Source organism: the organism of the source record quoted next, unplaced genomic scaffold, assembly GCF_019419815.1.
Source record: "Pyrus x bretschneideri cultivar Hongxiangsu unplaced genomic scaffold, Pyrus_bretschneideri_v1 Contig201, whole genome shotgun sequence".
Classification (NCBI taxonomy): Eukaryota; Viridiplantae; Streptophyta; class Magnoliopsida; order Rosales; family Rosaceae; genus Pyrus; species Pyrus x bretschneideri.
In genome coordinates, this window is record NW_025999504.1 from 21,930 (window position 1) to 40,011 (window position 18,082).

Genomic DNA, 18,082 nt, shown 5'->3' on the forward strand with positions numbered 1-18,082 from the left:
TACTTGGTCGTTCACGTAAGAATTTAACGAGGATATTAACAGATTTTTCACCAAATGACCAAAATGATTTACGGTACCCAAACTCAAAAACTATTTTTGTCGATTTTCATTATCAAGGACCAAACTGAAAAGTTATGGCAATGCCATAAATTGGATTCACCATCTTAGCTCGATAACTTGGTTGATTAGTCAAGTCTAGAACTCCATTTTAATAGTTTAACAGCTTAGTTGGTACTTTGTCATACTATTTCAAGCACAAATGCAATGAGAGATCAGAAATGTTGCAACTTTCAAGTACATACTTTGAACAAGATAAGGATCTCAAATTTTTATATTCCTGCTTCACCTCTTTTTGGAGATTGCATTTATGACGTGTAAAATCGATTCACACTAGATTTGGTCGTCCACAGATAAGGGATGTCCATATGCCAACAACAATATTATAATCACATTGAATCAACGCTTTGGTTTAACCATTTTAACGAAAAACTGTTCGTTTTAACGAAAAATCACATATTTACACTAAAAAGTTAATCTTTGTATTATTTATTTTATCCTTTATTTTATCCTTATTATTAAAATTCAAATGATTAAACATGTTACGGTCTGTCACACATACGCACGAGACTAATTATCTAATCTTATCGCTACTATTGCTTACATTATACATGTATGATTAAGCAGGTAACATTAGAACAACCCACATGTGTATGTTGTTGCGTGACTTTTGATAAACTTAAAAAAATGATTCCATAAAGTTTGAGAAAAGAAAACTAATCAAATGAACATTGAACATTGAAATAACGTTATGAATTTAATGATGATCATTTAAAGGTTTTTTAGCCAAAATAGTTTTTGAGATTTGCATAACTTATCACCTTGATCTCTGAGGTTTGAAATCAATATAAGTGCTTCTTGAGTTTATCCACTATCAATTATTTTGGTCCTTAAAAAATTATGTTAAATAAGGAGCAAAATGACAAAAATACCACAATTTAATGAACAATGGACCAAATGATTTGACAAAATTTGAGGGTATTTTTGTCATTTTAGCCTTATTTAATGAAGATTTTTCATGAAAGTACCAAAATGATTGATGGTGGACAACCTCAAAGATTACTTCTATTCATTTCAAATTTCAGGTACCAAAGTGAAGAGTTACACAAATCTCAAAGACTATTTTGGCTAAAAGGCCTCATTTAAATAAGTGAAATGCTTTTATACTTTTTTTTTTAACAAACAATAATATTTACACTAAGGGGATAGGAAAGTATACTAAGTCTTATAATGAGTTTGTTGTAATAATATGGTTCACCTTCATCTTTTATAAGAATTGAATCTAACTAAGACCTTTCACTTATAAGTAAAAAGAAACAATACTAAACTGTACTATTAAATGACAAAAGTTTTTAAACTCATTGAGTTTTTAGAAAAATAGTGGAAAGATGTATCACTATCACGTATCTTCCCAACCTACTTACTCTAATACCTAACAAGGCCTAGCCTTCTATCCATACAAGACTACTCATCTATACGAGGAGATAAGATAAGAATGACCTAAAATCTGGAGATAATCTCAAAGATTGATTGATTGACAGGAACAAAAACATAAACAATTTTAATAAAGTTTTGGATTCAGACAGAGTTAATCTTTGTCGGAAGAGCATCATCTCCCGATTTACTTTGTACGGATTCTAGAGATCCCTATATTCTAATTGTTCATAATATATCGTATGGTCAGTTTACATCAAATATTATTTGTGTTTAATTTTAAATAAAAAATCAAATAATTTATGACCGCACGATAAATGATGAATAACTAAGATGTGGAGATTCTTAAGATTCCTACAAAATAAATCCGGATAAGATCCAATTCCGTTGTCATGCTAAAAATCAAGAAAAAGCAAAACATGACATGTCCTCTAACAAACCTCCTCATTTTCCTTTTCATGGTTAGTTATTTAGGGCTGGCATGACACTAAGAAACCATAATATTAAGTTGCAAATGATCAGTCTCCTTAGACCATCTTCAATGGTTGGGTTAGAAGCCAAATATTTTAGCTCGGAAAATTTAGTTTTTAGCCCAGAAACAACTTTTCTGCTCCAACCGTTTTAGCCTAAAATTTTAGCCTGGGATTATTAAAGAATGAACTTAGGCTATTTTTTTTGGTTAAATTAAATTTAAAAAATAAATAAATATGTAGACTATCGTAAATTAATTTTATAAACATTTTAATCTAAAAAAATTTAAATTCCGATAAATATTGGGTGAAGTCCACTTTGATTTCTGGGCTAAATTTTGAGGGGAATTTGGCCTTGGTTTAGCATTTAGCATTTAGCCTCAATTTTCCCCTTGGGTTGGAGTGGGTTTGGGGGGAAATTTTGAGAGGTAATTTGGCTTTTAACCCATCATTAGAGTTGGTCTTAGTATTATTCTTTACAAAAATAAAACAAATTTTTTTTAATTGAGGACGTCATATGTGTTTGGAAAAGCAAAAGGATGATCTACCATGTTTCTAAAAAGAATGTTTTCTTTTTCTTTCAAAGCATTGTAATTAGTGTCAATTTATGAAAACTTTAAATGATAAGTATATTCCTCATATGTTACAAAATTATAATCATTATTCCTACATTATTCTCTTTTTAATTATTATATTATATTAAATATCATATTATTTTTAGTCATTTAACAAGTGGCAATGCATTGCTAGCGACCTGAGCAACATTATTGACCCTTCTTCTAGCATTCTTTATATTCCCATCCATAAAACGACATCAAAACCCATCAAGGCAAATGCCTTCATCAGTGAATGCAGCACTAACCCATGTCTCCACATTGCTCATTTACTAGATCAAGTCCTTGCCCAAACGCCCTCCACATATGCCCTAGATCCCCATGTTCTCTATACGCAGTCCTTGACAGCTCTCTACTCCCTAGGCTGCACTAACCCATGTCTCCACATTGCTCATTTACCACATCAAGTCCTTGCCCAAACGCCCTCCACATATGCCCTAGTTCCCCATGTTCTCTATACGCAGTCCTTGACAGCTCTCTACTCCCTAGGCTTAATCTGCCTAACCCTAGTTAGCTTTGCCACGAAGGACGCGGCAGACCGCAGCCGGGCTAGGCTCACTGTCAAGGCAGTTTGAGCTAGTTGCCTTTCACTTTGCCTTATTGCACTTGTGTATGCTGCAAGGCTTTGGACACAGAGTGCAGGGTACTGAGTGGTTCTGCACGATGCTTTGATGAAATCTGTCGAGCTTGAGAGTCTGGCAACTGCGTGAAGGAAGATTTGTGAAAAACATGTTCATTTAAGCAACATCAATAGCATGCAATTAACAATTAAAGGCGGAATCATGCTTGTATGCACTTAAAAACAAAACATTTACCCATGAAATTCAAAGCCTAGTAGATAGGTGAACCAAGACTCAACTCAAAACAAAGTGAGTTGAGAAATCAATACCTTTGTAGATTCCTCTTTGCATAAGCAAAGGCTAATCACCCAAAGAGAGGGCCTTCATTCCTTGCATCTTAAATCCATGGATTTGGATGGATGAAAAGGTTTCTCCAAGTTCCCAAAATTGAGAACCTCTAATTATTCATCACCAAGGCATAATGAAGAAGAAAATGAGTGACCTTGGAGGAGTTTGATGCAAACTAAGTAAGCACACAAATTAAAACCCTCTTGTGACAATTGTAGTATATGAATAAGTAGGGATCGTTCTTAACCGGGGATTAGGAGGGATTGCAAAATCACTTGGAGATTGACTCAAAAACGTGAAATAAACATTAAAAACACTAAACTAGATTCAAAGAATGCAAAGCTAAACAATAAAACACTAAAACAAATCAAAAGACTCAAAGAATACAAAACGCTTATAAACACAAATTAAGACACTTTCTAACTAAATTGGACACTAAAGTAAAGGGGGATTGAGATTTTGACGAAAATAAATTAAATGCACAAATTGTAATTTAAAGCAGAATGTAAATATGAATGTGATGAAAATATGGATGAATGCTAGCTAGAAGGTTCTTCTCCACACATGTCACACTTGCATACAATTTGATTTTCAGTTGGTCTTTCGATAAATTATGAAACTCAACACCCCGGGTTAATTAGGTCCGCTTAAATTAACCGTCAAGTTTTCCTTAAGTTAATGAATTGGATGGGTTAGCGCAACGCAATTCAAAACATTCTCCAAAAGTCCTTTACGTGAAAAGCACAATAAAGAAACAATCAAAGATCATTAAGCATCATGAAAACTATAAGTGTTGACGAGGCGTTCGTTACTATGATGAGCATGAAACTAGTGCCAAGAATTCATTTAACGCGATTGTTTATAAGCAACCTCCACTACTTATGAATATAAGTTCATAACTATTAGGTGAAACTCACTTATATTCTAGCGTCATATTCATGCATGAAAATTAAGCGTGCACTCTCAATAAACATACATAAATAAGTTATCAATCAAACAGTTAAACAAATTGAATCACAACTTATGAAATTCCAACCAAATGTAATCAATTCATCTTGCAAGCATAAACATGGTTTCGAATCACCCCCTAGCTAACTAGGGGGATTTAGCCTCTCATGGTCACAACAAGAAAAATAAAATTGAATTTAAACATAAAGAACAAAGGATGGATTACACCTAGAACGCCCAACGAATCCACTTGAATTTCTGCGCGTCTAAGTCCTCTTTCCTCTTCTCCTTGCTGCGACAGTTTGGTTATGGGTGGTTTTTGGATGGTTTTCTGGGTTAGGGATAGATTTAAGGTGGTTTAGGGATGCGGCAAGGCTATGGGGTGGTGTGTGAAGGTTTGTATGGTGGTGGAAAGTGTGAAGGAAGGCTGCAATAATGGGAAATTGGAGGGGGAGATGTTGCGGCTGAAATGAATATGGTTTGGAAAAAGTGCTGCGCTGCAATCAAAAATATGTGGAATGGCTGCACGGTTTTAATGGAAAAAAGTGGCTGCCAGGAATTTAGGTTATCAAAATGCACGGCTTGACAGTTTTTGAAAGGCACGGCAATGAAGAAAAAATAATATGGGATGGTGCGGCTGGATTAATTTATTAATGGGAGAAAAATATAAAATGGTTGCTGCGTTGGCTAGGGAAAATAATAGGAAATTAGGGTTATATGGTAATGGAGGCTACGGATGTGGGGAAATATATGGAATTAGGGTCCACGGCAAAGGTGGGAAATTTGGGTGAAAAATTGCGGAATGCACCGCCTTGGTCAGAACATAAAATGGGATAATTCCATGGGGGAGCCACGGCTTAGGGAATTAGGGTTATGTGTGTGAATGGCTGAGATTGTTTTATCAAATAAATGGATGGGATTGTGACGGCTAAAGATGTAAAACCTAGGGTTTTAAATATGTTTGGTTCCTAGCTTAATTTTATTAACGAAAATAAATTCAAAGGCTTCTAGAATTAGGAAATAAAATCATAAATATAAAGGTGCGGCTAGGAAGGGAAATAGGGCTAGGGCCTTGGTTTTGTGTCCTAAAGTGCATACGAGGCCTATAAAGTGGCTAGAAAATATGGACGTTTAGAATTAGGAAAGGTTACCAAAACGGGAAACTTAGGGTCAACTTTCCTAAAATAGGAAACCTTGTTTGAGTAGGATTCCTCGTTTTGGTAAGTGATAGGAGCATATTCATGCGACTTAAACGGCTTGTTCTCGTGCATTTACGTTATGTTTCTCTAGTTATTTTAGTCCTTTATGCTTCTTTTGTGTGTTTTCAGGTTCTAAGGGCTTAAGGAAGAAAAAAGATGCATTTTGGAGCATTTTGGAGCAAAATTGGGCTTGGAATGGATGGCATATGATTGGAGCCAAAATGTTGGACGAATTTGAAGGCCTTGTATTCATTTTGGACATAAAACAAAGGGCCTAGCCCATTCTCTCTTAAACCAAGCCCTTTGCCATGCATTTCCTTCCAATTCCAAAAGCCCACAATCAATTCAAATGCCATGCAAATCCATATTCAACACCCTAAACTACAAGCATGCATCATCTCATCAAGCAATCAAACAAGCCACATGCATGTCCCTTTAATCATTCAACCACATTCCCACTTTCCTAGCTAACCCTACATGCATTCTTTATTCACTCTTCATCATTGCACCACAAATCATTCACCCACATGCATTCATAAATCATCCACACCTTTGTGCCATGCACATTCATAGCTTTCCCAACATAATTCACATACATTCCATTCCATCTCCCACATGCACATTCACCCCTTTCTCCATACCAAAACCGTGCATACACATTTCATTCCATTCATCCATCATTCATCCATCTTCCACCCCCTTTAATCATTTAACCCACATACATTCACAACACACTTCACATGCAAAACAATAACCATTCACACACCAAAATATCCATGTCGTGCATCCCCTCCACATTTCAGCTTTCCAAATGTAATTTCATCAACACATGCATTCATTATTCATTCACCTTGCATTTCAACCCACATGCACATTTAATCATTCAACCTTACAGCCACCTTTACACCCCATTCATCCACAAACATGCAACCAACACATTTTCACCAACAAACAAGCATCATTGCCGTGCACTTCACCTTGTGAAATTCCAACATCTTCACATGTATTTCTAGCTTTCCCTTGCATTTCCACCACTCATTCTTCATCATTTCAGCCACCTACATGCATTATTTATTAAACTTTTCATCATTGCATCCAGAAAATGAGCAAGAAAGCTTCCCAAACACATGTTTCTTCAACAAACAAATCAGCCCACATGCATCAAATTCTTTCCTTTGCCGTGGGATCCCTTTGGCCGCAAGCTTTCCCTTCCATTTCTCCTCCATTTCTTCCATTTCCATAAATTCCCCAATCCACTCAATACACCAACAACATCCCTTAAACCTTGTGCTACAACAACGAGGAAGAGAAGAGTGCCTAAACGTTCATACAATTCAAGTTTTGAGTTGTTGGAATGTTTAGGTGTTTCTTTGATTTCAAAGTTTCATTTTAATTCTCTTTGTGTTGTATGTATGGAAGAGAAGAGTGCTTAAACGTTCATACAATTCAAGCTTTGAGTTGTTGGAATGTTTAGGTGTTTCTTTGATTTCAAGGTTATGAGGAACTAAACCCCCTTTAGGTAGGGGGTGATTCGAAACTATGTTTATATTTGCAATATGAATTGATTAACTTTCGTTGGAATTTCATAAGTTGTGGATTCAATTTGTTTAACCGTTTGATTGATAGCTTATTTATGAATGTTTATTAAGAATGCGCGCTTAATTTTCATGCATAAATATGACGCTAGAATATAAGTGAATTTCACCTAATCGTTATGAACTTATATTCACAAGTAGTGGAGGTTGCTTATAAACAATCGTGTTAAACATATTCTTGGCACGAGTTTCATGCTCATCATAGTAACGAATGCCTCGTCAACACTTATAGTTTTCATAATGCTTAATGATCTTTGATTGTATCTTTATTGTGCTATTCACGTAAAGGACTTTTGGAGAATGTTGTGAATTGCGTTGCGCAAACCCATCCAATTCATTAACTTAAGGAAAACTTGACGGTTAATTTAAGCGGACCTAATTAATCCGGAGTGTTGAGTATCATAATTTATCGAAAGACCAACTGAGAATCAATCTTGTATGCAAATATAACATATGTGGAGAAGAACCCCTTAGCTAGCTTCCCATCCATTCATTTCCGTCAAATCCATATTCACAATTTGTTTTGTGTCCAAGTATTTATTTTAGTAAATTCGTCCAAATCCAATCCCCCCTTATTTTGTTTAAGTCTTAGTCTTAATCTTTCTTATTTTTAGTTTTGCATTCTTTGAGCATTAAATATTGTTTTATATTGTGTTTTTACGTTTTTAAGTCAAATCCAAGTGATTAACAATCCCTCCTAATCCCCGGTCCAGAACGATCCCTACTTATACACTTCACTACAATTGACAAAAAGAGGGTTTAATTTGTGTGCGTATAATTCTTGCATCAAATTTTGGCGCCGTTGCCGGGGATCAGCAATTTTGCTAATCTCTTGGATTGTTTCATTTCCTTTTGTTTTTATTTTATTTCAGATTTTTAATCTTGTTTTGTTTCTTGTTTTAGGTACTAGTTTATGACTCGGAGTTCTCATCCGATTCGTGAACATATCTCGAGCTTTAACGCCGATTTCGAGCGAGAATTAAGACGAAAGAGAAAGAACTCAGAACCTAGCGAATTAAGCGAAAGCTCCGAGTCCGTTTCTGAATCTGAAGAAGAACCCAAGATAACAGTGGGTGAAGAAGACATGGCAGTAGAAAACCGAACAATCAAGGAGCTTTCCGCTTCTGGATTGGCCAATGCCGCACCATTATGCATTCAATACCCCGCGGCCGCCCAAGGCAAGACCGATGAATTCGAGTTGAAGTCAAGTTTGTTGCACCACATTCCGAAATACCATGGGCTTTCCATGGAAGATCCCAACAAGCATCTCAAGGAGTTCGAGGTTGTTTGTTCGAGCATGACACCCATAAATGTTGACGGGAACATTCTGATGATGAAAGCTTTTCCGTTCTCACTTTTGGAAAAAGCAAAGGATTGGCTTTTCGAATTAGCACCCGGAACGGTTACATCTTGGGATAGTATGAAAAGAGCTTTCTTGGAGAAGTTTTTCCCAACTTCAAGAATCATTCTCTTGAGGAAACGGATTAGTGGTATCCAACAAAATCAAGGTGAATCGTTTCCTTCTTATTATGAACGTTTTAAATCACTTGTTGCTTCTTGTCCACAGCATCAAATGAAGGAGGAGCTGCTCATTCAATACTTCTACGAAGGACTCCTCCCCATGGAACGCCAAATGCTTGATGCCTCGGCGGGAGGTGCGTTGGTGGATAAAACCCCGGGGGCTGCAAAAGTTTTAATTGCCAACCGAGCACATAATGCACAACAATACGAAGGTGTTGGACAAAGAGACCCCCCACGGCAACACCAAGTCAATGAGGTAAGTGCCATAACCGAACTTCAAAATCAAATGACTAACCTTACTACATTGATTTCTCAGGTGGTGGAAGGTCCAAAAGTCAAACCCATAGCTTCTTGTGGCGTATGCTCCATGCAAGGACACCCTACAGACACGTGTCCTCAACTTATTGAGAATGGCGGATTGGAGAGTGCGAATGCCATTGGGTTTCAAAGCCAAAATCAGTCAAGACATAATCCATACTCCAACACATATAATCCAGGATGGCGAGACCACCCAAATTTCAAGTCGAGGGATTCCCAGCAACCTCAGAACCAAGGAGGCTTTAGGCAACAACCACCGGGGTTCTTTCCCAAAACCTACGACCCACCCCAAAATCAAGCCCAATCCGGCCCAAGTGCCTCAGGTACGTCTCTTGACAATGATGCACTTCTTAAGATACTAACTAAGTTGTCTAATGGGCAGGAAGATCAAGCGAAGGCTATGCAAAACCAAGATAAGAGGGTGGATCAACTTGAGAAACAAATTGGGCAGATTGCCGAGTTTGTAGGGAAGTTTCGAGATCCCGGACAACTCCCTAGTTCCACCATTCCAAATCCGAAGGGAGGTTTCGAATCAGCCAAATCAATCACCCTAAGAAGTGGTAAGGAAGTTGGGGCAGGTCCTACATCAAAAACAGGTCATAACGAGGATGAAATTTTGCAAATGGAAGAGGAAGAAACAAGGTTGCCCACGGCAAAGGTGATTCCACCTTTGCCGCAAGTCCCTATGGTCCCAAATCTGCCCAATTCGGCCAATAAAGGTAAAAATGTGTTAAATTCAGTTCCTACTAATGTTTTCCCTTCAAATGTTCCTTTTCCTAGTAGGTTCAGGCAAATGAAGAAAGAAGAAGCCGAAAAGGACATCCTTGAAACATTTCGGAAAGTGCAAGTTAACATACCTTTGTTAGATGCAATCAAGCAAGTTCCGAGGTATGCTAAGTTCTTGAAGGAGTTATGTACCACTAGGAAGAGGATGTCGACTAAAGAAGTGGTAAAGGTAGGTGAGAATGTGTCCGCCATCTTGCAACGCAAACTACCTCCCAAATGCAAAGATCCAGGTAGCTTTACCATTCCTTGTGTCATTGGGAATACTAGATTTGAATCTGCCATGCTTGATTTAGGTGCTTCTATAAATGTTATGCCATATTCCATTTATGCATCTATGAACTTAGGAGCATTGAAAAATGATGGGGTAATAATACAATTGGCCGATAGATCTAACGCCTATCCAAAGGGAGTTTTGGAAGATGTTCTTGTGCAGGTTAATCATTTGGTCTTCCCGGCGGATTTCTATGTCCTCGAAATGGATGAATCGGACCATGCTCCTTCACTGCCCATTCTACTTGGAAGGCCATTCATGAAGACGGCCCGGACGAAGATTGATGTGTATAGTGGAACTTTGTCCATGGAATTCGATGGGGAAGTTGTTAATTTTAATCTTTCTGATTCCATGAAATACCCTATTGAGGACCATTCATGCTTTTCTATTGATATAATTGATGATTTGGCGCAGGATTTTCTCGATTCTTTGGAGAGGGATACACTTGAAGCAACACTTGCACAAGGAATTAGGCAAAAATCTGGTTTTGCCGTACCTAGAAGTGTGGAGGAGGCCGAGATAGTGGCTGCCCTTGAGTCACAACCTCAACACCATGGTAAGCCTTCTAACCCAATTTCAATTTCAGTTCTCACTAATAAGTTGTTACCCTCAGCGATTCAGGCACCCGTACTTGAGCTTAAACCAGTGCCCGATCATTTAAAGTACGTCTTTCTGGGAGACAACGAGACATTGCCCGTCATTGTCTCCTCATCACTCACGGCCCAAGAAGAAGACAAGTTGATAAAGGTGTTAAAGGAGCACAAATCTGCCATTGGATGGACCTTGGCGGATATCAAAGGCATTAGTCCCACCACGTGCATGCATCGCATCCTTTTGGAGGAGGGAGCCAAGCCATCTCGTGAAGCTCAACGTCGCCTTAATCCACCCATGTTGGAAGTAGTAAAACAGGAGGTTATAAAATTGCTTGATTGTGGTGTTATATATCCTATTTCTGATAGTCGTTGGGTGTCACCTGTGCAGGTTGTTCCGAAGAAGTCCGGAGTCACGGTGGTGAAGAATGAAGAACAAGAGCTTGTGCCAACCCGTATCCAAACAGGTTGGCGTGTCTGTATTGATTACAGGAAGCTAAATACTGCAACAAGGAAAGATCACTTCCCTCTGCCATTCATTGATCAAATGCTTGAAAGGTTAGCCGGTCATTCTTTTTATTGCTTTCTTGATGGTTATTCGGGATATAATCAAATTGTCATAGCGCCAAATGATCAAGAAAAAACTACCTTTACTTGTCCATTTGGTACTTTTGCATATCGTCGTATGCCATTTGGTTTATGCAATGCACCAGCCACTTTTCAACGATGCATGATAAGTATATTCTCAGATTATGTTGAAAAGATAATTGAAGTATTTATGGATGATTTTAGTGTCTTCGGGGACTCATTTGATGATTGCTTGCATAATCTTACCTTAATCCTGAAAAGATGCGTGGAAACTAACCTTGTTTTAAATTGGGAAAAATGTCATTTTATGGTTAAACAAGGCATAGTTTTGGGTCATATCATCTCTGAAAAAGGAATTGAAGTTGATAAGTCTAAAATAGATCTTGTACGTTACTTACCCTCTCCTACTTCTGTTAGAGAGGTTCGTTCTTTCCTTGGCCATGCAGGATTCTATAGGCGATTTATCAAAGATTTCTCCAAGATTGCACAACCCTTATGCCGTCTCCTGCAAAAAGAAGTGACGTTTGAGTTCAACGAGGAGTGTGAGAAGGCATTCAAGCTTCTCAAGAACAAGCTTACCACGGCACCTATCATCCTTCCACCTGATTGGATGTTGCCTTTCGAGCTCATGTGTGATGCATCCGATTATGCAATAGGGGCTGTTTTGGGTCAAAGGAAGAATAAGCAATCCCACGCCATCTATTATGCTTCTAGGACACTAAATGATGCTCAATTAAATTATTCAACCACTGAGAAAGAATTACTTGCTGTGGTTTTTGCATTAGATAAGTTCCGATCTTACTTACTTGGTACTAAAGTTGTTATTTTTACTGATCATGCAGCTCTCAAATATTTGCTCACGAAAAAGGAGGCCAAGCCTAGATTGATTCGATGGATGTTGCTTCTACAAGAGTTTGACATTGAGATTCGGGATAAGAAAGGCGTGGAGAATGTGGTGGCTGACCACCTAAGTCGAATGGTACATGAGGAAGTAGCGCCAATTTCTGAAACCTTTCCCGATGAGCAATTAATGTCTATCCAGGTAAGTGAGCCTTGGTATGCTGATTTGGTTAATTTTCTGGTGTCTAAGCAAGTTCCTAACACCTTAAGCAAGGCTCAACGTGATAAATTAAAAAAGGATGCACGTTTTTATGTTTGGGATGACCCTTATTTGTGGAAAATATGCCCTGATCAGATTGTGCGTCGTTGTGTTCATGAATCTGAATTTAATTCCATTTTGAGTTTTTGCCATACATATGCATGTGGTGGACACTTTGGCACACAACGCACCGCGTTTAAGGTTCTTGAGAGTGGTTTTTATTGGCCTACATTGTTTAGAGATGCTAGGGCTTTTTGCTTAACATGTGATAGATGTCAAAAGACCGGAAGTATAGGCCAAAGAGACCAAATGCCGCAAACCCCAATCCTTGTTGTTGAAATCTTTGATGTTTGGGGTATTGATTTTATGGGTCCATTCCCTATGTCTTTTGGTTTTACGTACATTTTACTTGCCGTTGATTATGTGTCAAAGTGGGTGGAAGCTAAAGCCACCCGAACTAACGATTCTAGAGTTGTTGCAGACTTTGTGAAATCTAACATTTTCTCTAGATTTGGGATGCCTCGAGTGCTCATAAGCGATGGTGGGACTCATTTTTGCAACCGCACCATTATAGCATTGCTCAAGAAGTACAACGTGATGCATAAGGTTTCCACACCTTATCACCCCCAAACCAGTGGCCAAGCCGAAGTTTCAAATCGAGAAATCAAGCAAATCCTGGAAAAGACCGTTGGACCGAATAGAAAAGATTGGAGCTTGCGCTTGGAAGATGCACTATGGGCCTATCGAACGGCGTACAAAACGCCCATTGGAATGTCCCCATTTCGGCTAGTCTATGGCAAGCCGTGCCATCTACCCGTAGAGCTTGAGCACAAGGCACATTGGGCGGTCAAGACCTTCAATATGGATGTGGACGCGGCTGGAAACCATAGGAAGCTACAATTGAGCGAGCTTGAAGAGATTAGGCATGAAGCGTATGAGAATGCCCGGATTTACAAGGAGAAGACCAAGGCCGTCCATGACAAGATGATTAGAGGCAAAACCTTCTCAATTGGGCAGAAAGTGTTGTTATTCAACTCTCGTCTTCGATTATTCCCCGGTAAGTTACGTTCAAAGTGGGTTGGCCCTTTTATTGTCACTAATGTTTTCTCTCATGGTGCAGTACAAATCAAAAGTTCAAGGACGCAGCAAGAATTCAAAGTGAATGGGCATCGATTGAAGCCCTATTACGAGATGTTTGAGGAGCATGTCGTGGAGGAGGTACCCCTCCATGCCGTGGAACCTAGTCAAGCTTAAATGGAGGTACCGTCCGGCTGCAAGACGTAAAAGAAAGCGCTACTTGGGAGGCAACCCAATACAGTGAATAAAACAAAGCTTTTTCATTAATTTTCGAGAAATTACAAATGTATCTAACAAATGGAGCTTCACAAAGGTTGTTTTTGTTTTTGTTTGCGTGAAGACCCGCCACGAGGCAAAACTCTAGAAGCGGAAGGCATCGAAGCAGGAGGCATCGGAGCAAGAGGCATCGGAGCAGAAGGCATAGGAGCGGGAGGCATAGGATATAGAGCATTCCAGGCCCCAATACTTGGCGGAACGCTGGATGACCCAGGAAAGAGGTGCCCCTGGAAGAAAGACGCAAGCCGTTGACGGTCACTTTGCATCCGACCTTGAGATTCCAGCATCTCATCAAGCTTCCTCTTCATGCCCGACGAATAGTTATTGGCAAGCACATGCAAAGTTCTATTCTCATACTTAAGTTGTTTGATCTCTTGTTTCAGGATCTCAACCTCCGCCATCAAAGATTCAACCTGACGGGAGCGAGCAAGGAGGCGTTGGCCCATGTTGGACACAGAGCCTGCGCACTGCACGCTGAGAGCCAGGGACTCTTGAACGGCCAACTGATCGGACCGTCCTGAAAGCAGCTGACTATCTCTGGGAGTGAGGAGGTTCCGAGCTACTATCGTAGCTGTTGTGGCGTCCTGCATCACGGAGTCTTCAACTGTAAGAGGACCGTCAGAAGATAAGAAAGAAGGGCGCCATACGTTATCTTGTTGCGGCATGCCCGAATCACTGCAGAGACTCAATTCTAAGCTAAGGTTCGATGGGTTTGCCATTTTTCAAAAGTGTTCAAAAAGAAGGGGTGGACGGAGTAAATTTTCGAAAGGCCGGAACCAATTTTTTCAGAATGGGAAATCTTCAGAGTGTGTAAGTTGGCGGTGATCGATAGCTCTATAAAAGGCCAAGGCAACGCGTCCACCGATTCAAAAAGCCGGAATTTGAGGTGCAAAGTTCGGCGACGCTCCCTCAGCTTTTCAGAAAACGCGTTCAACACGTGGAGGCCATCATCGCAGCTACACGTCTTTAGCCGACAGGCGCAAAGTTCGGCGACGCTTTCTCTGCTTTTCAGAAAGCGCGTGCAGCCTTATCGAAGAGACGTCTTCAAAGATCGAGGAGTCGTCACTATTCCAAAAAGCCGGATTTGCGGGATCAAAATGTTTGTCGACAACGAACTGAAGAAAATGCCCAACTCTTTCTCACCTCTGAGGGTGCACTCCCAGCAAAGCCTTTCGAGATACTCCATTCTCTCTTCTTTCCCAAAGATGATACCAGATGCCTGGAGTACAGATGATCCAGGAGGAAGCAGCACAACACATACATGTGCTGATTCATTCACCGCTTCTTCAAAAGCAAAGGTATCTCATATCATCAAGGGCAAAAGCAAAGGTATCTCATATCATGCTTTTTCCCTGTCTTTTCCTTTGTCCTTGATATTACTTGCATGGCAAAGTGAAATAAGCAATCAGCCGGCACTTGGAGTCTATCTGGACTCTATTCCCTGGTTGCTTACCTAGCTTTGCTAAGCTATCCTCTAACCCTCTTCAATACGAATTGGAGAGATTGAACAAAGAAACAGATAAGAGGAGGAAGCTCAGACCTTCGGGGGAGACGAAAGGAAGCCTGCTGCCCAGTTCAAGAGTAGCACAAAGGAAAATCAACGATGGGAGCAGCGCAGTTCAAGAGTAAGCCTGTGGAATCACAAAGATCCAAGCCTCACTGCAATGATCAAGGAGAAGATGGAACGAACACTCCACAACCAGATTTGCATTTCTAAACTCTTCTCTTTGTTAGATACATTCTGCCATGTTTAGTATGTTTAATTGCTGTTTATATGTTTGTTTGTGTTTAGTGTGGTTTTTAACATTGAGGACAATGTTTGATTTAAGTGTGGGGGAGTTATTAAAGTGTTTTGATGCAAATTCGTAGGGTTTTATCCACCATAAACCTCAAATGTTGTTTCTTGCTGTTTTTAAGTGTGTTTAGTGTGTTTTGACTTAAAATTTCGAAAATCACATAAAAATTTGAAAAACATGTTTTGAAAAGCCTAAAAAGAGTGTTTTGAGTCGTTTTTGTGTCGTAGGTCACCTTCCAACACAATGATAAGGATTTGGTTTCTAATTGCATGACTGTTGAAAAGAGTTATAAACATGGAGAAAAGTTTGATTTACTCTTGGTATATGCTTGATTATGGTTATAATGTATGACTTCACATGCAATCATAAAAGAAAAATTCGTTTTTGTAACATGCTTGAAGGAAGGAACTCAAACAAACGCTACAACCCTGAGAGACTTAAGCCTATAACGTTCTTTGGAGAGTATAATCTGTGATTTCTTGTTTTCTAAAGTCGTTGCATGATCTCATTATTCTTTGCTTGGTTACTACTTAGAAGGCGTTTCATCATATAGTTCCAAATGCTAGAACTCATGCCCATTTCATTCAAAGCATGTTATTGATTTGCATAACATATATCAAGATGAAGTTGTGTAGTTGCCACCATAGCCAAATAGCCTCAATTCCCATATTTCGTATTTGTTATAAGTTTTAACCCCGTTGAGCCTTGTGTAGCATTTATTCTTTGTTTACCCACATTTTCCTCACCTAGCCTAGTTTAGGACAATCCACACCCTTGTTCTTAAAAGATAGTGAGCATAACTTAAATGAATTCCTTTTGAGTTACATTATGCAAGAAAATAAGTGTGGGGGAAGGAATGCTTGTTCTTAAGTATGTCTTGAATTTCAAACAGCAAAAAAAAAAAAAAAAAAAAAAAAAAAAAAAAAAAAGAGCTTGAAAAATGAAAGAATGAGTGATTGAAGAAAGGGCTCAAAACACCAATTCTGGCCCTAAATTGTCTCCCTTTTTGTTCCAAAGTTGAGTTTTCATTCAAAAGAAAATTCTAAGTTGATTCAATTGCCTTGCTCACTATTTCTTTAAGAACCTTTGTTTTCCATATCCCTTATTTGTTATCCACACACCCCAAGCCCCATTACAACCCGTGACTTCAATCTTGAGTGTTATGTGTTTCAATTTGTGGAGTTTGAACTTGGTATGAGCATATGGTGTCACTGGTTCTCGCGTCTAAGTAGTAGCATTCCATTCATGAGATCATATCTAAACATGCTTATTAACTCCAGAAATTGCGTTCCTTGTGATACATATATGTGAGTGTTCGTTTTCATATTTACATCAATCTTCTCACATATACTTAGTGTAGGGTGTGTAGTTAGAAAATCTGAGTGAAAATTGAGTGCATATCTTGTAAGGAATTGAGCAAATTCTCTAAGGCATGTTACTACATTCAAAACATGGTTTTAAATGCTTAATTGTGAACTAGTATATGGTGACTATGATTAAGAATGTACTTAAGTGTGAAGATGACTAAAATCTGTGGGAATGATGATTTTTAACTTGTCATGTGCATTGGAAATCCCTAAGACGGTTGTTGGAAGGTTTAGGTGTGTTTTACTTGTTTTGTTTCGTTTCGTTTTGTTTTGTTTTTCTTTCTGTTTTGCTCGAGGACTAGCAAAAGATAAGTGTGGGGGAGTAAGAATTCATCGTTGGAGTTGGAATTCGTCGTTTCTTCAAGTCTTCAACTCATTCATTCCTCTTTCGCTCCAAAAGGCTCCAATTTGCATCTTCTTGCACACTTTGGCCTTATAATCTGAAAATACACAAAAGTGGCCTTAAACACTAAAATAGATAAGTAAACACAACATAAATGCACGAGAACAAGCTAATTAAGTCGCATGAATATGCTCCTATCAAAGTTTGATTGCTAGATGATCCCTCCAAGGTTGGCCGAAATTTTAGAGAGAAAGGAGAGCTTGTGTTCTCATCCTTTCCCCCCAAAAATAACCCTTAGTAAATTTTAGGCTATAAAGTCCTTTATATAGTCCCTTCAAATAAGTGACCTAATGGACCAAAAGCCCTATTCTTTTACACATGGCCTATAGGTTTATTGGGCTTTCAAGCCCTTTGTTTTATTCAAGTTGTCATACAACTTGAGTTAATGGGCTTGACATTCAAATCCCATTGGGCCTTGCGGCCCAAAACTAACCCAAGGTCTTTAACGAACTTATTCGTTTGATTAATTAACATATTAATTAATCCTAGCCTTAGATAAATAATTAAACCATTTAATTATTCTTACTTATCTCCGTTGTTTCTTCAAACTCTACCTTACTCGGTGAACGATCCATTAGGTTCCTTTTAGCGAGGCAGTGGGCGATTAAAACTCTTTCTAATCGATTGTGAATTGAAACTTACTTTCAATTCTCCCGTTAGTGATAATACACTTTTAGGGCTTCCATAAACCATGGTTGACGCCTAGCAGCATGTCATGGTTACCCAAGCTAATCAGAAGAGGTGGAGAACCTATTCAGTTTAGGA

At 38.8% G+C, this 18,082-nt stretch overlaps 1 protein-coding gene across 1 annotated transcript in view; it reads right to left on the bottom strand.

The window, feature by feature from the left end:
• Positions 1–2,545: 2,545 nt before the first annotated feature.
• LOC125477233 (pectinesterase inhibitor 7-like) overlaps positions 2,546–18,082 on the bottom strand; it is a 40,833-nt gene continuing 25,296 nt past the window's right edge. The window contains exons 2-3 of the mRNA XM_048584187.1: positions 3,058–3,277; positions 2,546–2,839 (exon numbers count right to left, since the gene is read on the bottom strand). Coding sequence (XP_048440144.1) covers positions 2,776–2,839; positions 3,058–3,277 — 284 coding nt within the window. The 3' untranslated portion in view covers positions 2,546–2,775. The remainder of the gene's footprint in view (positions 2,840–3,057; positions 3,278–18,082) is intronic.